A 24,008-nucleotide genomic window follows, 5' to 3' on the forward strand; every position below is an offset into this window, starting at 1 on the left:
TCCCCGATGGTTCAGTCTTTGACCTGGGTCTCAGGAAGAGCGGCTAGAGCAGCTCTGAGGGTTCCTGGCCTCCTGCATCCCGCTTGTGGACTACGTTGGGTAGCACGTGCGGGCTCTGCAGGGAGATCTGAAGTCTCAGTGGACTCAGCTCTAATGGAACCTTTCGGGTACCATCCAGCTGTCGTAGGAAACTGCAAACGTTCTCCAGTGGTGGATGCTAGACCACAGATGGACCAGTGGGAGATCCCTCTCCCTATGCCATACAGAGCTAATGGTTCTGATTGATGCATCGTTGCTGGGTTGAGGAGGTCATCTTGGAGAGGTGGAGATCAGAGGGCTCTGGTCTCCAGCAGAAGCCCGCCTCAACTTCATTTTGTTGGAGTTGTGGGTGATCAGCTTGGCACTAAAAGAGTTCCTCCCCATCATCAGTGGGGAACGGGTTCAGGTTCTTACTGACAACACCACCACCATGTGATACTGTAATAAACATGGCTGAGTGAGGTCGTCATATAACACCTGGTTGGATCTTAAAATGCCAGGGGGAAGGAACTAAGTGGACATTGCATAGTGGATCAAGAATGGCGTCTACACTCGGAAGTGGAATATGGCATTTTCCAACAATGGCTAGAACTGTGGCTCGATCGATTCTTTAGCCACCACAGAGAACACCAAGTGTCCAAGCTTTTGCATGTTGAACTTCCCAAGTCAGTTCTCGTTTGGAGACGCTTTTTACTTGGATTGGAACTCGGGACTCCTGTACGCCTTCCCTCCTCTGCCTCTCTTGCCCAGGATTCTGAAGATCAGGAGCGGCCGGGACTTAGTTATCTTTTTGGCTCCAGACTAGTTGAGGATAGCATGGTACCCAAAAACTTCTGGCCATGACCGTTTATCTCCCAATCTGGCAGCCCCTTCAGGAAGCCATAATATAGCAGCAGCAGGGAAGGATCCTGCACCCGAGCCAGCACAACCTACATCTCCGTGCATGGAAATTTAGGGGTGACCGTTGAGTGTTTTTGATCTCCCTCCTGAGATCACGGGTATCACTTTGATTGCCTGGTATCTGTCAACTAAAACAATTTATTCACAGATGGTAGGAGAAGTTTGTTATTTGGTGTTCCTGCCTAAATGTCCAATCTTTACAGTTACAGTTGTCTGACCTGCTGTTTTGTGTCTCTCTAGCCCAGCAAGGCATTGCTGTTGCAACAATTGCAGGTTATTTATCGGCCCTTTTGGCCTTCTTAAGTTTACCTGATCAGCTATCTTTACTCAAATCACCTGTTGTGATGCATTTTTACTCACCCACACATTTCCACCAATACCCTTTCACTTGGTTCTCGCTTTCCTCGTGTGTGACCCTTTTGAATCTATGCACAACTGTTCTCTAAGACTATTCACATGAAAGTCGACATTCCTTGTAGTGAGAACACCCTCTTGTCGTGTGAGTGAATTACAAGCACTGTCTGTCCAGCAGCTGAGTAACCCCTTCCCAGACAAACTGGTGCTCAGAACAACAGTGGTTTTCCTCTTGAAGGAGGTTACTCTATCTAACTGCAGATTCCTCACCGACCCAACCACCTCCCCGTTCAGTGGAATCTTTAATTCCGTATTAATAAGATTCCGACTTGCACACTGGCACAATCTGATTAAAATGGCTATAAATTTGCCGGCACAGACCAGTATCAGAAAAAAATTATCTCAGTATGTGGAGGTTATGCAGGATCCCCAATGTCGCATCTCGGATGGAACTACCCGACAGTGCACGACTTCACCTATTGGCGCACAAGAGAACTACTGAGAATCACCGGATACAGTTAGACACCTGGAAGCATTCAAAAAGTGAGGAATCTGCTGTTAGATCAATTATCCACCAGAAAGAGTGTTACCGAAGGTACGTAACCTGTTCGCCACAGTGATTACTGATGCATTGTGTCCCAGATAGGCATGCTACCCTGAACGATTGCCAGTGGTTAGTCTATTTGCAAGCATTCTTCCAATCACGTTTTGTGAGTTTGATGTGATACTCTAAGTGGCCGAGGGTATGCCCATATGTAGGTCTCATGCTCACTGTGTCACCGGGAACCAAACTGTGCCTGACTGAAGAGTCCCTACTAGACAGACAAAAACCGGCCTTGGGTTGCTTGTGTTCTGATTTAGAGAGGACCTGGCCTTGCAGTTTGGGCTGGGCTGTTCCATTCGGAGCAGAACAGAGTCTGATTTGCATATGGTTGCATTTAAACTGAGTTGGCATAGTGGGCAAGAAAGTGATTGGTTGGAATGCTACTCTGAGCGATTGCCAGTGTTTAGATCAGACTTCTCCAGCGAGGAGCAGCAGGTTGTTCTGTAGCAACTTGTGAGTAGCTCTCTTGTGTGCTGCTCAGCCTAATAAATTGGAAGCTTTTGCTTGGTTGAATTAATATATGTGTAGCAAAATTGAAAAGTGTGTATGTGAGATGAAAATGTATGTATTTCCAGAACTCATAACCGAGGGTTGAAGAACAATGGTTGAATTTCCAAAATGTATTTAAAGCTGATGGTCGAGTGATAAATCCTGGCAATCAGGAGACTTATCACTGATATTATTATCTTGACTCCTGGGGCGTTGCAGCTATGGTGGTCATGTATTCCCCATGTAAAGGCATTCCAAATGGACAAATCCTTTTTTACATTATTGCTGGCAACCTTCCTGATGCACTCAAGTGATCACTGCTGCTAATGCATAGGGTCTGATGCCGTCACTACTACAACAACAATACTTGTAGCTCTGGAGGATTTCCATTGAGAAAATGTAGCTCTTATTACGGAAAAGGTTGGAGACTCATGGGTGAAACTATTGGAAAGCATTCCTCCCAGCAGCTTCCGTGTGTTTTATGCATTGCTATAGAAACGTATATAGAGATATACATACACATACACTCGTATATAAACCAGATTTAAACATTTTGATATACATACAATGACTTTTGGAGGTAGCCCCCTGTAGTGTAGTTCATATAGTACCCCTGCAGGAAAGGGTTTTTGGACAACATGCACTGTGGATCAGGTGGTAGACTTACTCTGTGCACCCCCACCACGTATGTTAGCCTAGTTTGCTTTAGCTAGCTCATAGTGCCACTAGAATCTCCTTTTATCAGAGAGATTAGTTTTTCTCAACCTCTGAACACAACAAACCCTGATTCCTCAAACTCGTGGAAACAAAATACTACTTTTCACCCAGTCACTGGTGCTTGCTCATTTTGTCTCAGCGAGATACACGGAAGAAACAGTTGAGCGTGTAAGAATGTATTGCACTGTTGTTCTTCTAGTGTAAAATATATGCGCTGCTACAACTGTTGCATAGTAGCAGCGATATAGGATCAGCAGTACAGTGAATAAAAAGGAATAGTACAGTTCTACCATTTTGCAATAGTCATGAACATATACATGAATATAAAATGCATTTGGAACCTTTTTGGCCCTCATAGCCAGAACAATATAATACTTTAAAACCCGTGGCTTGGGGAGGGTTTCATGTGGCCACCTCCCCTCTTTTATTGTATTTGGCCCTAGGAGAAGTGGTCCCTAAGGCTCGGGAGGAAGGATGCACAACCCCCTCCCATTAATATATATGTTTTGACCCCAGGAGATGGGGTCCCTGGGGCCCGAAGGCCGACTCTACGCTGCATATGCCAAATCTGTGCGTGGTGTGGGGTTGGCAGCCTGCTGGGGGTTTGGCCACAGGGCCTGGGGGGCAGGCCAAACCCTGTGCCTAACTCCCTGCTGTGCACAGCCAAATGCCTGTGGGGAGTTGGAAGGAGGGCTTGGCTACAAGACAGGCTCTGAGGCTATCCCCACCTCGCGTGCAACGAATGTCCATGTGCAGCATGGGGTCAGCTGTCTGGCGGGGGGTGTCTGCCTACAAGTGGGTTGCGCATTGTGCCTGGCCGGATGCCAATACCCGTTTCCAACTCTCTTATGTGTACATGGATGAAGGTGGTGCACAGCGTGGGGTGAGTTGCCTGTGGTGAGACATTGGCTTTACTTATGTAAAAAACATATTACGTTGTTTTTTTCAGTGAATTTCTAGTTTTAAAAAAAAGTAACGGTTATAGTAAGTTAAAGTTAGGTATGATGAAAAGATCTGTTTTGGTTAAAAACATAAAATATAAAAACCTTAGAAATTCACTGATAAAACCAAAGGTTAAATTAGCATTATAGTTAGGTGAAAAAATATCAGTGTCAACAGTAACGTGTTGAACTACCCTGTGCTTGTTCCCAGCACCTGAAATTGAGGTACTTTGGTCTTAAGGGTTATAAGAGTCCATAATTATTTTGTGAGTGTGAAAGGGCTAAATCTATATGATAATTAGTGAAGGATGCATTGTTCAATAATGCTACAACTTGTTTGTGAAATTTTGTGTGGTGTTTCACAAGAGGAATACCTAAAGTTTTCTGTCAGAAACTGCCTGGCCTCATTGCAGGACAACAATTCCTGTCAATTGTTCAATGCCACTATACCTGTGAGGAATTCAGCACCTGGCATGGATGTTTGCAAACTTTATTGGTTGAAATGTTTTTGCTAGAGGCATTCACAGTATGCTTTTTTGTACTTCATTTTATTTCCTTCTTCATGAACAGGTCTCCCTCCCCGAAAACATCCCCTGGTATCTCTGAAAGGCTGACGCCACTCGGCCCGAGACCCAAGGTGAATAGCTCCTTCCATACACTGAAATAACAAATATATCTGTGTGATTTTAGGTGCTATGCACTGAATGTTTCTTTAATTGAAATAGTCATTTAAAACCTATTGTTTTACAATCCTGTGTGATACGTGCACATTGTCTATTCTGCTTGCACTTCACTTTCTGATGTCCCTACCACTAACTCGTACATTTTTAGTGCTGATCTAACTGTCTTGATATGTTGTGCATGTCTGTAAACCCATTGCTTCTCTCTGGCCAGCCACAAGAGGTTTGCTAAAGCAAACATGTTACCATATACTTGTTTTCTTAGTTCAGACCTTACTTTTTACCCTTTATTGCTGTCAGATTTATTCCATGGATTTTCTACCAATGCAGTTGTCTCTCTTGACATTATCTACAGGTCTTAAGTCCTTCTGAACGCTACTTGATTATCTCATTTCTTGTATCTCTTGCTAAAAACTGGCCAGGATTTCCTTAAAGTTTGTTTCTGATTTCCTTCTTGCAGGCCAGGAGGACCTCAATTGTTTCCTTGTGCAGAAAGGGTTTCTACATCCAGAGCTTCATCACATGGCTTTAAATCAATAGAGGGGCATGTAAAGTCATGTGATGTTTAGATAGGCGTATAAAAATGATGTTGGCCCAGGAGCTTTGCTTGGTTTTTATTAGGAACGGGCAAATGATAAAGTAAAGAATCAGATGAAAATAGTCTATTTTTGGGGTAAACTACAATGACCCAGAAGGTGTTGGCAGAGGAACACAGAACGCACTGTAAAACTGCTCATTCCCATAGTGTTGCTGTATGTAGACTCTGGACAGCCTACTAGCACAGAGACTGTCAGATAATGATACTTCAAAAGGCCCTGCTGTCTTTTATTTAGACCAAGGTATATTGATCACAATACGTTGGAGTGCTCCATTGCATGGTGAATACGTTTGTGCCATAGAAGCACCTGTATATTTAGACAGTCCTTCTGCTTGAGATGGCTCGTCTCGAGTTCAATGAGACCTTTAATTCTCAGTCGCAGACCAGATGCCTGTGCCCATTCCGTGTGAGTGCCGCCTTTGGACTTCAGGCGGCAAGAAATCCGAGCATGGATTCCCCTCATGAACTTTGCCGGGACTTTATACTTTGAGAGCACGCAAGTGGCATTAAGGAATAGCCTATATCACCCTGCATGCATATTTGACAGACCAGACATCACAAACAAGGTGGCTACTCCAGCTTTGGGTCTTTCATTGTTTCACATGCTTGAACGATTTCATTTTGTCATGTTGGGACCCCAGGTAGTTAAAAGCAGCAACATTGTTAAAATTGCCATAGTCCTAAGAACATGGTTTCAATAGCACATTAAGGTCACTGAAAATTACTCCAACTTCAGCCAATCAGGTAAGTGCACTTACACTCTTACCCCCCCCCCCCCCCCCCACCCCATTTCCCCCTCGAGGCCATCACCGCTCAGGTTTTGTACCACATGTCAAGTGTCATGGAGCGCCCAGACAGGGCTCTGGTCTATCTGTTACATTAACCGCATGAAATCAGGATTCCACAAATTCACCTTCCCTGGACGACTTCCCAAACCCAACTTCACCTACTACAACACTGTGAATGTGCATTGTTTGATCTGGACTAGAGAAGCCTTTGGTGACATTGTCAAGTTCCCCATGGGAGAAGAAATCTCTCTTCAAGGCCTGTTTGACTTGTGGGTTGAATAAACTAGTTGCAGATTATCTACATTAAATTCCTTTACTGCCTGTATCCAAAACAGAAGTCATTAAAATACGACCTTTCTAAGACTTTTCTTCAAAATCCTTTTATGACTGAGACAGGTGCCTAGCCTTATTCCCTCAAGAGCAAAGTGATAACCCAGAATTGGGGATTTCCTCTGCTTAGAGGTTGATTCTGCCAAGTGCTGCTCCAGTATCTTCTACAAAAAGCCAATATTTGGAGCTTCCTGGATATCTGTTACGAAAATGCAGCCCATTCTCACTGCAAATACACACCACTTTGGCTTTTTGCATGTAAAGCTGGAAATGAAAGTCAGCTGTGACTGATGTTCTGGTCACTTCCCCACCAAAACTGACATCAAAGTGCAAAATCAGGTCAGCTGGCAAGACACTGTCGTTGATGGTTGTTGCTTCACCAATGAGTCCTCTGTAGTCTTTAGTGACATTCATTCTAGGAACCTTGGGCGTTGGCGACATTGCAGTTACAATGTCTTTGCAGGTGTCGTGAGTTTTGTACAGCATCCTTTGTCCATTAAAGTATTGTGGGCATCTTTTTACACATATATTGGATACAGAGTATGAAGAAGGTGCGGACGATGTCCTTTCAGACAAATACCAAATAACACTCTGTGTAATGCCCAACAGTTGAGAGTACATTATGTGATTCAGTAAAAGCCTGAACCACCACAGGATTAGGGTCTTTATGAAGTTCATGATCATTGTAATCACCCATGGAGTAATGAAGAATTTGAACCCCCTTAAAGACGATACCACCAGGGTAGATACTACCACAAAAAACCACAAATGGCTCAAGTTCCAGCGGATTTCTTCAAGTCTTTCCAGCAGATGATGGATATTTTGAGTGCTAAACTGGCACATCCACCTCTGCCCCAATAGCAGCCTTTGCCGTCTGTGACCCAGCCTTACTGGCCAGTTCAACATCCTTTGGTAGCCCCATGCCTGCCTTGAGAGCATCCTCTGCCACATCAATGACCTTGGCCATTGTAGCCTATGCCACAGCAGTCACCTGCAGCCCCATGGGCATTCGTGCCTTCCAATCCAGAGGACAAGGGTGATCTCACCAATAGTGAGAGCAGAAAGGAACCTCGTAATGGGAAGGGTGAACAGCTAGATGATCACTCTGAACTTGAGACTAGTGAGAATGCCGAAGGTGGAATCACAGAAGACCATGCAGAGGACCTTGCAGCAGGTGGGGCAAGAGACACCTGGTCCCGCTGATGACTCTGCGGACGATCTATCCACGTTTCATGGATGTTTGGAGAGAGCTGCAAAGAAGTTTAGTCTTCTCATAGAATCAAGAGACCATTCATGTTTCTTATATGATTTAAAAGAACAACCAAAGAAGTTCATACAGATAATTACTATTCTTTGTTTTGTTTGTCAACAAGGGTAGTTAAACTTATGATATTAGCAACCTTTCTGGCTGTAGTTACATGTCTGGAGAAACAAAATATGCACAACTGATAATGCCCCAGCCTGTCTAATGCAAATACAACAGTTGATGGACAGAATGCAGAACAATGTCATACATTCAACCCAGTACAGAGATCTGGGCCTAAATCCATAGTTTATTTGCTCACCATGCCATTCCAGTGTGAACCCAGCCATATGCAAATCAGTCTTGACCCTGTGCCTCAAGGGAACCGTCCAGGCCAAACTGCCAAGCCAGGTCCTCCCTGGACTGGAAACAAGCATCCTAGGACCGGTTTCGGGGTTTCACCTCTCTTCAGCCAGGATAGCTTGAATCCAGTGGCATGGAGAGCACAGGATCCACGTCTGGGCATACCCGTCCCACTCGGGTTGACAAATGCAAAAACAACAGTTGATGGACAGAATTCAGAACAATGTCCTACATTCACCCCAGTACAGAGATCTGGGCCTAAATCCATAGTTTTTTTGCTCACCATGCCATTCCAGTTTGAACCCAGCCATATGCAAATCAGCCTTGACCCTGTGCCTCATGGGAACAGGCCAGGCTGAACTGCCAAGCCTGGTGAGCAAAAGAATGATGGATTTAACCCAGATCTCTTGACTGGGGGTGAATGTTTTGATTTGTTCTGCATTCCAACCATCAATTGTGTGTCTCCAGCCTGTCTAACGGGCATCCTAGTCCAGATTCTGTCAGTGTTGCTGCTACCGAGTGAAGATTTGGCACGCTGGTCATGTATTCTGCCAGGCCTCCAGATATGGAGAGGAGACCTGTCGATGCCTTGAGCAATGAGTTAGCTTCATGGCTGCAGAGTTAATCAAGGTAACAACTGTTCTCGTCCTCTTTTGGCAGACAGATGTAGAATGACATTAGCCTGCTCCAACAGCTCATTCCACAGGACAAACCATACACCGCTTAAGTGATTACAAGGGAAAGAGAGCCTGCCTCAGCAGCTGTATTGATGCAATCATGAATGTGTCCAATGTGGGCATCCATCAGCTAGCGGTAGCATTAATTCTCCGTCAACAAGAATGTTATGTTATGTGTATTTGTAAATTGCATCATCACCCACAAGGGTATCCTGGCACTGAGCAGTTTGTGAGCGTAGCTGTGCCTATGGTTGTTTGGTTAGTGGAAAAAGCCAGATCTTCAACTTATTGCGGAATTCAAGAACAGAAGTAGAGGCTCTAATGTGGAGTGGGTGGATGTTCCATGCTTTAGGAGCGATGTAAGAGAACACCCGTCATCCTGATCAGGTTTCCTGCTAGTGTGGGATGTGTACGAGTAAGAGTCCTGCGGAGTGGGGGGTTTCTGACTGGTAGGTGCAAGGAAATGCAACAGTTTAGGTAGGTGGGGCTGAAGTTGTGTAGAGCCTTGAATGTGTGCGTGGGAAGTTTGAAATGAGCATGTTTGTGTATCGGAAGCCAGTGGAGCTCTCTAAGTGAGGTGTGATATGAGTTGTGTCTGAGGTTGAGGATGAACCTGGCTGCCGAATTCTGGATGGTTTGTAGTTGTTTTGGTGATCCCGGCGTATAGGGTGTTTCCGTAGGTCAACTTGCTGGTGAATAGGACGTGAGTGGCAGTTTTTCTAGTGTTTGGAAGCTATTAGAAGATCTTCCTCAGCGTCTTCAGGTTGTGAAAGCAGGATGCAGTGACGGTATTGACTTGTGTGGTCATGCCCAGTTTGCTGTCTGTAATTCTGAAGTTTCTGGCATGGGTGCTTGGTGTGGGTCCAAGCTCAGCCGGCTACCAGTTAGTCCCATGGTGAGGCGATCTCGCCAAAGATCACTACTTCTGTCTTGTCGATGTTTAGCTTGAGACAACTGGCTTTCATCCAGTTAGTGACTTCAGTCATGCAGGCGGTGAGCTTGTTTCTTGTGTTGGGGGTCTTGTCTGAGAGGGAGAGTTCGAGTTGTGTGTTGTCTACTTAAGAGAGGATGTTGATGTTGTGTGCGTAAATTATGTTGGCCAGCGAGATCTTGGCCTGTTGAAGAGAGTGGGGCTGAGCAGTGAACCTTGAGGCACTCAGCAGGTGAGTTTGTACCTTCTGAGGAGTAAGGTGCCAGGCTGACCGTTTGTGTTCTATCTGTTAGGAAAGAGCAGATCCAGCAGAGAATGCATCCTTGGTTGCCAATCTTGTGCAGGCGACCAGCAGACAGGAGGCTTTTTAGGTGTGCACGCAGGCATCTCCTCTTGACAAATGTGTGACTACAGGAGAGTGCTTCCCTGATCTGACCGACTTAATTCAAAGAACCCTTAGTGTAGGGTTCTTCTCTCACAGGAAAGGTTTAGAAAGGTGAGAGCATTAGGCCTCCTTATATTTGCACAGCATGAACGTGTAGCCAGGCAGGGATCAAAGTAGCCCTGATTAAGGCTGGAGACCAGAATGGGCTTTTCGAATGGTTGAAACATGTTGGTACAGTGACATGGGTGGTTGAAACATTACATTTTATCCTATACCCAAGATTTTTCAGATTTTAGTCATATCAGGGATACCCAGTATTAAAGGAAAATTCTTGGGTCTATCTAAAGATACTTTTAACATTGCATTGGATCCCTGTGATAACCCAGCAATCATTTAAGAACTACCAATAATGATTGAGTCCACTATGTTGGTATTCACCTACCTTGGTGTGAAAAATCGCCAATGATGAAGCATGCCACAAAACGGCGTGGGTGAGACGATTTTTCAATATCTTTTAAAATTCCTGTAGGGCAATCCTGAAAAATATGAATAGAATATTTGTAAAAAATATTTACCTGGCATTTTTTGCGTTTATAATCTTATGCAGGCTCCTGATGAGAATGGAGTGGGAGACTGTGTCATATGCTGCAGAGAGGTCCAGGGTAAAAAGAGATCACATTTTTCCTCTGTCAAGGATCATGCGGATGTCGTGTGTGGTGGCGATGAATGCTGTTTCTGTAGTGTGGTTGCTCCTGAATCCGGACTGCGTGGCATCGGAGAGGCTGGTGATTGCTGAGGTGTTCGGTGAGGCGCTGGGTGTTTAGTATCTCTAATACCTCTGCTGGGTAAGGTAGAGGGAGATTAATCTTTAGTTAGAAAGTATGGCTGGGTCAGAGGATGGTTTCTTGAGCAGATGGCATGTTTCCAGGTGTCTGGGAAAGTGGCTGAGTCAATGGAGGAGTTGAAGATGGGTGTTAGTGCTTCGTTGATCGATAGGAGTCCATTGGTGAAGGCATGGTCGGGGCAACGGTCAAATGGGGCCCCGAGTAGATGGTCTTCATGGGAGGAGCAGTTTTGACGGTGGTGAAGGGGTACCACAACACCAGGGTTCTTTCTTCACCCATGATGGGAAGTTGAGCTGTGATGGTAATGTGTCCCACTTGAGGGTAAAAGGTGCCATATATGGAAATTATTTTGTTACAGAAGAATTCCGAGAGCTGGTTACAAAGGTCTTGTGAGGGAGTGATGTTGCAGGAGGCACAGTGAAATCTTTGATGATGGCGAATATTTTCTTGCTGCTATTAGTGAAAGCACCAATGCGAATTGCAAGAGCTGTGTGCTTGGTGTTTTGGATCTGCTAGCTTCTTAGGCTAATTTGAAGATGTCTTTATTTGTGGTGTTTTGACTCCATTTGCACTGCAGTTTCTTGCAGTTATGTTTTGCCTGCCGGAGTGCCTCTGTGTACCAGCTGGTCTTTGGTCGATCTTTTTCCATTGGGGTGCACTTGAGGAGAGCCAGGTTGTCGGCTCATGCGGTAATCGAGCTGTTGAGGTTATTGAAGGCTTTTGCAAGTTGCTGGTGTGAAAAAAGAGATTCCAAATAAATCGCCACAGCCAAGTAATCTCCTTCAGGTGTGTCCTAGTCTAAGAGAGAACAGGTGGCTGAAGGCCCATTTCAGATCTTCAAAACCTACATAGTCTCATCAGGTCTACGTTCTCTCCCTATTACATCCGTAGATCTCCAGGATACTTACTTTCGCATCTCTAGTCATCAGAACCACAGACCGTAGCTACGATTTTCTGGGGCCAGACATCATTATCAGTTTAAAATCTTTCCATTTGGCCTCAAGTCCGCACAAAGACGAAGTGTCTGGCGTCAGTTGCAGCATCTCTACACAATACGAATTTTCAAGTATACCGACACCTAGATGACTGGCTGATAAAAGCATCAGTAACAAGAGCCAGAGGACTCAACATATACCTGTGTGGAATTATTCCAGTGCTGGGCCTCACCCTTAATGAGGCCAAATCCCCCTCATCACCAGCAGCTACCCAGATTTCCTATGGAGCATATTTCCAAATCGAAGTGGCAAAGATGGTGGCTCCAGCCGCACCATTATCCCAGAGTGACAGTACAAGTCTCTTATGGGGTTCATGTCGTCCTGGATTCTATTAATCTAACACTGCAAACTGCAAATGAGGCCTATAGAGCAGAAGTTGAACAGTCAGTGGAGCCAAGCGGTAGGATGATAGTATGACAGGGTGTAGGTCACCAGTTGTTTCAAGCAAGCTTTTTTTTGGTAGAGAATGTCAGACAATATACAATAGGCCTGCCTTTTTAAAGTCCCTAACACTAAACAGCAAGGACAACAGAGGTATCAGAAAGAAACAGTTAGTTCTAGATTCCTTACTTTAGAATATCCCCCAGGCGTCAGGCTGGATCTGGAAAGTTTTGCGTCAGCAGTACCCCTTCGCGTTGGAAGGTGGTGTCGGTTGACTCCGCGTTCGGCATCGTGGTTGCCGGGATGACGTCACGGTAGCTACCTAGACGCTGCCCTCACGCGCTGACGTCAGTTCTTTCTTTTTCCATGCCAGCAAGCGCAGATCCGGAGAGAGCAGTACCCCCAGTGACTTTTTGACTGACTATTTTTCGACTTTTGTCGACACCGTTTTATGAGTAGCCCTTCTGGTGCACGAGGGATGCCTGGCTTCAAGGCTTGCGGTTCCTGTAGCCGACTGATGTCGGTGACGGATCCACACCACGTGTGCCTCTTCTGCCTGGAGCGCGACCACGACCCCAAGTCCTGCTCCGACTTCCGGACCATGAATCCAAAGTCTCTGCGGGAGTGGTCCCAAAGCTCCTTGAGGCCCGTCAGTCGGCTCCGTTCGAGGTCCCGGTCGTGTAGGAGGTCGAGGGACCGGTCGCGGAGCCATCATCATTCTTCGGCCAAGTCTTCGCACTGGGTCAGGTGAAGTCGAAGCACAAGAAGAAGTCGAAGAAGCATCGTCGCTCTTCAACGTCTCCCTGTCCATTGGCCAACGCGACGAGGGATGCATGTGGTGCCCCTCCTGCGGCTCCGCGTGCGGAGCCCGAAGGTTCGACTCCGGGTTTCCTCCACTTCTCGGGACCTGGAGTGACCCCTGCCCAGCTCTGTCAGTTTTACGAAGCGATGCAAGCCATCTTTGGGCAGCCCGACTCTGCCAGCATGCCTTCGGGCCTTGCGGGCTCGGCTGGGGCCCCTGGGTCTTCAACGCCGGCGGCTTAGGCCTCAGCACCGCAGGGCCCCCTTGGATCCAGGCCAGGATCCGGATCGGTGTCGGTCACCCTTGTTACACCTTCCCTAGCACCAATTCCACCGGCACCATGTCCGCAGCCGGCGTTGGCTGTGTCCCCAGCCGACGTCAACCCCGACCTCTACCTTGAGGTACACACGGACCGCCGTCGACCGATGCCGAATCCAGCGCCGACGGGTACTTTTGTGCCCATGTTTTACCCTGGCTCTTTGAGACCAGATTGGCAGCTAGAGAGGGGTGAGGAGGACTGGGAGGGGTCTGGGCACCCTTTAACCGACCAGTTAGTTTATGAATCGGACTGGAGAGAGGAACTGGGGGAAGCCAGTGGTCTGAATACCTCACCAGAACTTGGCATGTTGTCTCCTCCTACTGTGGCTACAGAGGAGGGAGCGTCGTACGCAGTGGTGTTGCGTAGGGCGGCCGAGGCTCTCCACCTCAAGCTACTTGCGGTGTGAGTCAGGACTAACCTCCTGACAGAGGTGCTTCAACCGGTGGCAAGCTCTTCGGAGCTCCTGCTGCCATTTAATTAAGCCCTGATGGACATCCTCTTGGGCACCAAGTTCAGGCCCAACAGAGGGTCTCCTGTGGACACGATGACTGCTCGATGCCCCCGCCCAGCCGTGGGCGACCCCACTTTCCTCTCCCTACACCCCACCCCTGAGAGCTATGTGGTCCAAGCCTACATTTCCAAAGAGGCATTCCCTACCGCTCCCCCGGAAAGGGAATCCAAAAAGCTGGATCATCTTGGGAAGAAGATGTTTTCTTGCTCCAGCTTGGGACTGCGGTCGGTAAACACCGCATGTCTGTTGGGCTGTTACACCCACTCCATGTGGGACACGGTTGCGCAGGTGCTGCCTCAGTGCCCTGAGGAGACCCAGGCTGTACTCTCTCGGGCGGTTGCCGAAGGGAGAGATGCTGCGAAGTTTCCCATCCGCTGTGAACTGGATACCGCCGACTCACTAGGCAGGACGACTTCCACGCCAGTAGCCCTTCAACGCTACACCTGGTTGAGGTCGACTGGTTTTTCCGGGGATGTCCAATCCACTCTTATGGACTTGCCCTTTGATGGCAGTCGCCTTTTCGGCGACAAGGCAGACAACGCACTGGAGCCCTTTAAGGACTCTCAGGCTACGGCCAGGTCCTTGGGCCTCTCCACCTCCCGCCCTGCCGTTTGCCCCTTTTGTGGCTACAGAAGGGGTGCCCCGCCACATCCCGCCCTGATCCACAGACCAGCGCAAGCTGTTCAGCCTCTGAGCGGCTGGGGACATGGGAACCAGCGCCGTGGTTCTGGGGGCCAGCAGGCGGGCCAGTCCACCACAGCCCCCTCTGCAGCAGCCTCCAAACCCTCCTAGTCTGACCTTTCAGGGCCACCAAACGCCAGTGGGCGGCAGGATTTACCATGACCTCCCCCACTGGCGCACCATCACGTCGGACAGGTGGGTTTTTCAGATAGTCCGAAGGGGCTGCTCTCTCCCCTTCGAGACTACCCCTCCATCCATGTCACCTCAATATCATCGCATGTCGGAGGATCATCTAGCACTTCACCAACAGGAACAGGCACTCTTGGCCAAAGGAGCCATTGAGCGCGTTCCTGTCTCAGAAGTAGGTTGTGGTTGCTATTCCCACTACTTTCTAGTGTCCAAGAAGGACAAAGACTTGCGTCCTATCTTGGATCTTAGGATCGTCAACCGCTTCCTCCGGAAGGAGAAGTTCAAAATGTTGACGCTCGCTCAGGTCTTGTCTGCCCTCAACCCTGGAGACTGGTTGGTAGCGTTGGACTTGCAGGACGCTTACTTTCACATCCCCGTCCGGCCAGCTGGCCCACCGGCGTTACCTGCGGTTCAGAGTAGGCCACGAGCACTTTCAGTTTACCGTGCTCCCCTTTGGCCTTACCAGCGCCCCTCGGGTGTTTACGAAAGTGATGGCGGTGGTCGCAGCTCATCTGTGCAGATCAGGGGTTCTAGTCTTCCTCTATCTCGACGACTGGCTGTTGAAGGCGGGCTTGGCCCAGCCTGACGTCTCCCACCTCCAGACTACGGCCGACCTGCATTCGCTGGGGTTCTCCATCAACGTGCCAAAGTCATACCTGACCCCCTCTCAGAAGCTTCTCTTCATCGGAGCGGGTCTGGACACGACACAGTTTCGGGTTTATCCTCCCGAACAGCAAGTCCGGTATATTTGGACTATGATTCCGATCTTTCGGCCCCTATCCCGGGTTTCGGTCAGGATGACACTCAGGGTGCTGGATCTGATGGCCTACTGCATCCTGCATCCTGCTGGTGGACCATGCCAGATGGCATATGCGGGCTCTGCAGTGGGACCTGAAGTTCCAGTGGGCACAACATCAGGGGAATCTGTCTGATTGCGTCCAGATCTCGGAGAACACTGCACACCAGTTGTTGTGGAGGCTAACAAACCAGGATTGGGACGAAGGAAGATCCCTTTCCCTTCCTCAACCGTAGTTCACAGTGGTGACCGATGCACCACTTCTGGGATTGGGTGATCACATGGGGGAGGTGGAGATCAGAGGCCTATGGTCTCTAGCGGAGTCTGGGCTCCATATCAACCTTCTGGAGCTTCCGGCGATTCGGCTTGCACTCAAAGCATTCCTTCCCTCTGTCCGGGGAAGAGTAGTGCAGGTGTTCATGGACAACACCACCACCATGTGGTACTGCAACAAACAAGGAGGGGTGGGGTCGTGGACCCTATGTCAGAAGGCCCTCCGCCTCTGGACATGGTTGGAACATCAGGGCATATCCCTGGTGGTTGAACGCCAAGGCGGACGAACTCAGCCGCAGGTGCATGGAGGATCACGAATGGCGTCTTCACTCGAAGGTGGTGCAAGATCTCTTTCAGCAGTGGGGAGAGCCTTGGTTAGACTGTTCGCCAACGAAGAGAACGCGCAATGTCAGCAGTTCTGCTCGTTGGAATTTCCAAGGCGGCACTCGCTAGGCGACGCAAGTGGAGTTGCGGTCTTCTATACGCCTTTCTGCCTATACCACTTCTGCCCATAGTGCTGAAGAAGATCAAGCACGACCGGGCCCAAGTCGGGCACAGACAGCCTATTTAATTTCCGGCCGGGGCAGACGCACAGTCGGATGCGGTAGGATACTGCAGGCTGCGCTTTTAATCTCCTTGAAGTTTTTATTTGCACTAAATGTATTTTAAAGTTTGGTAATGCGATGATTTGATGTGGGCATTTTAAAACTGAAAGCTCTTGCCTTTTGCCTCGCCCCGCATCCCGGTCCGTCGTGGCAAGTGCCGATCGAACGGAGGGTGAATACAGGGCCTCACACTCTTCCTCACTTCCGGTAACATCATCTTCCGGCTGGTGAGCGGGCTAGTGCTCGGGCACAGACAGCCTATTTAACACTATGCCTGAGCGAACGCGGGCGCGCCAAAGGCAAGCCCGTCTGCGCCCGTCCGCGCCTAGTCCGAGCCTAGGGCCAGGACCCCTGGAGTAGAGGATGGAAAACCAAGATGTTTAACATTCACAAGTGAGGAGTTACATAAGCTAGATAAGCTAGCAGGGAATCACCACTGCCAACGTCTGAACTTAAAGGATGAGATCAAGCAATGTGAGCATTGCAAAATGTCCTTCTGCTTTGCCAGAATTAACAAGTTAGAATCACAGAACTACACCATTAAAAACAAGAAGAGGGTAGTATTTTTTAGGCCGGTACTAATAAACTCTAGATCTCTTGTAAAACATAATACGGATATTGCAGAACTGTTGGAAGCACATAATCTGGATGTGGCTTTTATTACAGAGACATGGGCAGATGGGACATCGGACCCGGACATTGCACTAGCACTACCGGCAGGATATACCGCTACTAGAGCTGATAGAATAGGGAAATGGGGGGGGGGGGGTGGGGAAGGGGGGGGCTTGCGATTTTATGTAACGAAGAGTTGCAAGTCCACAGCTCGGTCGTAGGTAGCTCCTCTGACTGTGAATTGCTACAATTTCAGATTGCACTCTCAAAGAACTATACATTAAGAGGTCTTCTGCTATACAGACCCCCCAGGGCAAGAGCCCCTCTGCTACCAATCTTAAGCCCCATCTTAGAATCAAGTCTGTTGGGATCAAGTATGCAGAAGGGCTGAGAGAAAATGGAGATCCAATTACGATAAAAATTTAAAAAGTGATTATGCCCGAACATTATCAGATTACAAGAAACTGGTTATGGGGGAAAAGAGCAATTACATTACGAATAAAATCAAAGAGGCTAAGAACTCGTGTAAGGAGCTCTTTATGACAATTAAAAAACTAGCAGATCTCCTAGTCAGGAATCAACTGGACAGTAGCTCTGAACTATGTAACAACAGTTTTTTGTGGACAAAGTCTCTAAAGTGTACGAATTATTTAAGTCTAACCACACTACCAAGATCTTAGCTAACTATCCTAATCCAGACCTAGGTACACTAAGCCCTAAAACGGGTTTCTGTTTTACGGTTCCTTCAGTAGAACAGATCTGTCAGGTTGTAAAAACCATCAGATCCGGTAATCCAACGGACCCTTGCCCGCCTAATATAATGCACCTGTTTCCAGAGATACTAAGCGAACAGCTACATGGCTTGTTCTGAGAGATAATCCACTCGGGGATCTTCCCAGATGCCTGGAAAATTGCACCAGTCATCCCACTGCTAAAAAAAAGTAATCTGGACCCCAATGAACCCAGCAGCTACCGACCAATTTCCAGAATACCCTTCCCAGCTAAAGTGCTGGAGAAGCTGATCAACAAACAATTGAAGGACCTAATAGTTTCTAGAAATTACCTGGATAAATCACAATATGGGTTTAGGGAGCAGCACGTTACTGATAACAGCCTTGGTCATGGCAGCTGAAGGTCTCGGGGGCATTCTGGACGCAGGAGGGAAGGCCGCCCTGATCCTATTGGATCTATCGGCTGCTTTCGACACTGTGAATCATGATCTCCTCCTGGCCCACCTGGATGAACTGGGGATCCAAGACTCTGTTTGTTTGCTGATGTCTTCCTTTTTAAGGGACAGAACATATCTGAAAGAAACACGTTAGTTAGATTCCTCACCTTAGAATATCCCCAGGCGTCAGACTGGATCCGGAAGATTTTTCGTCAGCAATACCCCTTGCGCGTCGCTAGGCGTCGTCTGAGGCTCCACGTCCGTCGTCGGCGTCGTGCGCCGGAATGACGTCATCGGAGTACTTAGACGCCGCCCTCGCGCGCTGACGTCAGTTCTTCTTTTTTCCGCGCCAGTAAGCGCAGATCCGGGAGAGCTACCCCTTTAGTCAATTTTTGACTAACTTTTTTGATCCTTTTTGATCTTGTCTCGACTCCGGTGCCGGTAGGATGCCTGGTTTTAAAGCCTGTGCTGACTGTAGCCGCTTGATGTCGGTTACGGACCATCACCGCCGGTGCCTTTACTGCTTGGGCCTCGACCACGACGCGGAGTCGTGCTCGGACTGCAAGGCCCTGACCTCGAAGGCTAGACGGGAGCGGTCCCGTAAGCTTCTCGAGATTCGCCACTCGGCTCCGCGCGCCTCTCGATCCCGGTCCAGGAGGAGGTCCAAGGATCGGTCGCGGAGCCGCAGCCGACGTCACCATCGGTCGTCGGGATCCAAGTCTTCGGGTAAGTCGAAGCATTCCAAGAAGTCCAAGAGGCGACACCGCTCTTCGGACTCCCCTCGCCGGTCGCGCAACTCGGCCGAGGGTCAGGGTGGTTCCACCCCCGCGGCTCCGGCGGAGCCGCAGGCGCCGCGCACGTCCCCATACCCTCCGGTCCCTGGGACTGACGCGACGCCGGCGGAAGTCAGTGCCTTCCTCTCGGCCATGAGGAGCCTGGCTCCGCCGTCGACGCCCGCTGGCGCGCCTTCGGGCCCCGCGGACCCGACTGGGCTGCCTTGCCTGCCGGTGGCTCCGGCCCCGGCGCCGTTGACGGCTCCGGCCTCGACGCCGCAAGCGCCCGAGGGACCCGTTCCCGAGTCCCCGCCGACACCGGTCGACCTCGTAACGCCTCCTCTGCCGGCGTCGACACCGGTACCACCCCCGACGCCGACGTCGACTCCGCTCGACGTCGAACCCCAGTTCAGCCCCACTCCGGGCCCGGCGCCAGTACGGCGCCGCTAGAGACACATTATGTCTATCGCCCGGCTCCGTTCCTTCCTCCTGTATACCAGGAATCGGATGATGGGGACAACTGGGAGGGATCCGAGGATCCTATGGCCCTTCAGGCCCAAATGTCACAGGACTGGGCAGATGAACTGGGGGAGGCCAGTGGCCTGGATACCTCTCCAGACACTGGATTCGTCTCTCCTCCGACTGTGGCTTCGGAGGAGGGCGCTGCTTTCTCTGTGGTGCTGCGCAAGGCCGCCGCAGCCCTTGGGCTCGAGCTGCCTGCCGTGGCTGTGAGGACTAACGTCCTTACTGAGGTGCTTCAGTCTGCAGCAAGCTCCACTGAGCCTCTGCTGCAATTCAATGAGGCCCTCATTGACGTTCTGCAGGGCACCTGGTCCAAGCCCTCCACAGTTCCTCCTGTGGACAGGAACGTCGCCAGGCGCCACCGCCCTGCTCCGGGCGACCCCAGTTTTCTGTCCCAACACCCTACCCCTGAGAGCCTGGTTATCCAGGCCTCTACCTCCCAATCCTCCTTCCCGACCGCCCCGCCGGACCGGGATTCCAAGAGACTAGAACAGTTTGGCAAGAAGCTGTTCTCCTCCCTTAGTTTGGGCCTGCGGTCTTTGAACACCGCCTGTCTCTTGGACCGTTATTCCCACTCTCTGTGGGATGCGGTGGAGGACGTGCTGCCCCTGTGTCCGGAGGAGGTCCGGACACGACTTACCCAGGCTCTGGCCGATGGGAGGGATGCAGCGCGACATGCTATCCGATGTGGGCTTGACACTACGGACTCGCTGGGTAGGGCCATTTCTACCACAGTGGCGCTTCGACGTCACGCCTGGCTGCGGTCCACGTCATTTTCGGGCGATGTCCAGAGCACTCTCATGGACATGCCCTTTATGGCACTCGCCTCTTTGGCGAGAAAGCGGACAGTGCGCTGAATCGCTTTAAGGACTCCCGGGCTACGGCCAAGTCCTTGGGCCTCTCGGCCCCGCGGTCGCAAACTTCCGCCTTTCGTGGCCAAGGAAGGGGTGCCTCCTCACGTGCGCCTAGCCACCAGCCGCAGAACCAACCTGCGCGCGGTCGCGGACGTGGTTTCCGCCGAGGCGGTTCTGGAGGACGACGAGGTCAGCCCACATCCACCCCGGCAGCATCCGCCTCAAAGACTTCCTAGTCCGAGCTTTCAGGCCCATTCCACGCCAGTGGGCGGCAGAGTTCGCCATCACCTGCTCCACTGGCGGTCCATCACATCGGACAGGTGGGTGCTGCAAATCGTCCGAAGGGGCTACTCCCTCCCCTTCGAGACGATCCCTCCAGCCATGCCACCGCAGCACCACCGTATCTCGGGGGATCATTTGAATCTTCAACACGAGGAAGTTTCGGCCCTCTTCGCCAAGGGGGCCGTCGAGCGCGTTCCGAGCCCAGAAGTAGGTCGTGGTTGTTATTCCCACTACTTTCTGGTTCCCAAGAAGGGCAAAGGGGGCCTACGCCCTATCTTGGACCTCCGGAACGTCAATGCCTTCCTCCGGAAGGAAAGGTTCAAGATGTTAACTTTGGCTCAGGTTCTAGCTGCCCTAGACCCTGGAGACTGGATGGTAGCGTTGGACTTGCAGGACGCATATTTCCACATCCCCGTCCTGCCGGCCCACCGGCGTTACCTGCGGTTCACGGTGGGCCAAGAGCACTTTCAGTTTACCGTGCTCCCCTTCGGCCTCACCAGTGCCCCTCGGGTGTTCACGAAAGTGATGGCGGTGGTCGCAGCTCATCTGCGCAGATCAGGGGTTCCAGTCTTCCCCTATCTCGACGACTGGTTGTTGAAGGCGGGCTCGCCCCAGACAGTCGTCTCCCACCTCCAGACTACGGCGGATCTCCTGCATTTGCTGGGATTTTCCATCAACGTGCCGAAGTCACACTTGAGTCCCTCTCGGAAGCTCCTCTTCATCGGAGCGGTTCTCGATTCGGCGCAGTTCCGGGTCTATCCGCCGGAACAGCGGGTCCGGGATATTCAGGCCCTGATTCCCATCTTTCGGCCTCTATCCTGGGTTTCGGTCAGGCTAGTGTTGCGGCTTCTGGGGCTGATGGCCTCCTACATCCTACTAGTGCATCACGCCAGGCGGCGCATGCGGGCTCTGCAGTGGGACCTGAAGTTTCAGTGGGCCCAGCACCACGGCAACCTGTCCGACCATGTCTTGATCTCGGAGGGCCCTGCACAACAGTTGCAGTGGTGGCTCACGGACCGCGATTGGGTCAAGGGCAAGAGCCTCTCCCTTCCCCAACCGGAGCATGTCGTAGTGACGGATGCGTCCCTCCTGGGATGGGGTGGCCATATGGGAGAGGCGGAGATCAGAGGCCTCTGGTCTCCGGCGGAGTCTCGTCTCCACATCAACCTGTTGGAGTTGAGAGCGATCCGACTTGCACTGAAAGCCTTCCTTCCCTCTGTCAGGGGAAGTGTCGTGCAGGTGTTCACGGACAACACCACCGCCATGTGGTATTGCAACAAACAGGGCGGGGTGGGGTCGTGGACCCTTTGTCAGGATGCTCTGCGCCTCTGGACATGTCTGGAACACCAGGGCGTCACCCTAGTGGTTCAACATCTGGCGGGCTCTCTGAACGCCAGAGCAGACGAACTCAGCCGCCGGTGCATGATGGATCACGAATGGCGTCTGAACTCCGAAGTGGCGCAAGGTCTCTTTCAGCAGTGGGGAGAGCCTTGGTTAGATCTATTCGCCACCGAAGAGAACGCGCAATGTCAGCAGTTCTGCGCGTTGGAATTTCCAAGGCGGCACTCGCTCGGCGACGCTTTTCGTCACGAGTGGAGTTGCGGTCTGTTGTACGCCTTTCCGCCTATACCACTTCTGCCCAGAGTGCTGAAGAAGATCAGGCACGACCGGGCCCAAGTCATCTTGGTGGCTCCGGATTGGGCACAAAGGTACTGGTATCCCGAGCTACTCAGTATGTTGACCGATCCTCCGATACGTCTGCCCCTTCGGGAGGATCTTCTGTCGCAGCAGCAGGGGACGGTCCTCCACCCGAACCTGTCCAGCCTCCACCTCCATGCGTGGAGATTGAGCGGCGGCAGTTGATGCCATTTGACTTGCCTCCTGAAGTCTGTGATATCATTCTGGCAGCCAGGCGTCCCATCACAAAGACGGTATACGCCTGCCGGTGGAACAAATTTGTGGCATGGTGCACAGCAAAGGCTGTGGATCCCCTTTCCGCCCCTCTTTCTGAGGTTCTACTGTTTCTTCTTTCTTTGGCCCGGCAGGGCTCTGCCCTGGGCACCCTGAAAGGTTATCTTGCTGCCATCTCTGCCTTCTTGCGGCTTCCTGATCAGCCTTCTCTTTTCAAGTCCCCTGTAGTTACACGCTTTCTAAAAGGCATTACTCACTCTTTCCCTCCTGTCCCTTTTGTAATGCCTCAGTGGGACTTGAATCTTGTCCTCACATTTCTAATGTGTGCTCCCTTTGAGCCTCTTCATAATTGTCCTCTTCGTCTGCTGACGCTTAAGACTGCTTTTCTGGTAGCCATCACCTCGGCTAGACGGGCGAGTGAGCTCCAGGCTTTATCTTCAAAGCCTCCTTTTCTCTCTGTTCATCCGGACAAGGTTGTCCTTCGGCCTCGTCCCTCCTTTCTTTCGAAAGTGGTGACTCCATTTCATCTTGGGCAGTCTGTCACCTTGCCCACCTTCTTTCCGCCTCCGCATCCTTCCAAAGAGGAAGAGAGGCTCCACCGTCTGGACCCAAAACGTGCGCTCTACTTTTATTTGGGCCGCACAAAGCAGTTCCGGGTGGACGACCAACTTTTCGTTGGATACGTGGGTGCTAAGAAGGGGAAAGCTGTGCACAAACGGACCATCTCTCGGTGGGTCGTTTTGTGCATCAAAATGTGTTACTCCTTGGCAAAAAAGGACCCTCCTGTTGGGCTGCGCGTCCATTCTACTCGGGCCACAGCGGCTACTACTGCTTTGGGACGGGGTGTCCCTTTGCAGGACATCTGTCAGGCGGCGACGTGGGCTTCGCTACACACGTTTGCCAGACATTATTGCCTTGACAGCCAAGTCCGGAGGGATGGCTTCTTTGGCCGTTCTGTCCTCCAGGACTTTCTGGTGTGATCTTGGTTCGCAGACCCACTACCGGGGATGGTATTGCTTGGGTATCTATTCTAAGGTGAGGAATCTAACTAACGTGTTTCTTTCAGATGAACAAGTTACTTACCTTCGGTAACGATGTATCTGTAAGAAACATTAGTTAGATTCCTCACCGACCCACCCATCCTCCCCGTTCTGCGAACTGACATCTAGGGTTAAGGTTATCCTTTTCAGGCCCCTAGATTTTCTTTTTGGCACCAGTGTCGGTCTTTGCATGGCTCTGCGTTCCTGGCGCGGAAAGCTATGTACAAGAACTGACGTCAGCGCGCGAGGGCGGCGTCTAAGTACTCCGACGACGTCATTCCGGCGCACGACGACGACGCCGACGACGGACGAGGAGCCGCAGACGACGCCTAGCGACGCGCAAGGGGTATTGCTGACGAAAAATCTTCCGGATCCAGTCTGACGCCTGGGGATATTCTAAGGTGAGGAAT

General features: G+C 50.5%; 1 protein-coding gene across 3 annotated transcripts in view; it reads left to right on the forward strand.

Annotated features, from left to right (window-relative positions):
- The window catches only part of SPICE1 (spindle and centriole associated protein 1), a 613,595-nt gene that overhangs the window by 557,951 nt on the left and 31,636 nt on the right, over positions 1 to 24,008 (forward strand). For all 3 annotated transcript variants that reach the window (XM_085621094.1, XM_085621096.1, XM_085621095.1), the window contains one exon: positions 4,615 to 4,681. In XM_085621094.1, coding sequence (XP_085477220.1) covers positions 4,615 to 4,681 — 67 coding nt within the window. The remainder of the gene's footprint in view (positions 1 to 4,614; positions 4,682 to 24,008) is intronic.

Source organism: Triturus cristatus, chromosome 8, assembly GCF_964204655.1.
Source record: "Triturus cristatus chromosome 8, aTriCri1.1, whole genome shotgun sequence".
NCBI lineage: Eukaryota > Metazoa > Chordata > Amphibia > Caudata > Salamandridae > Triturus > Triturus cristatus.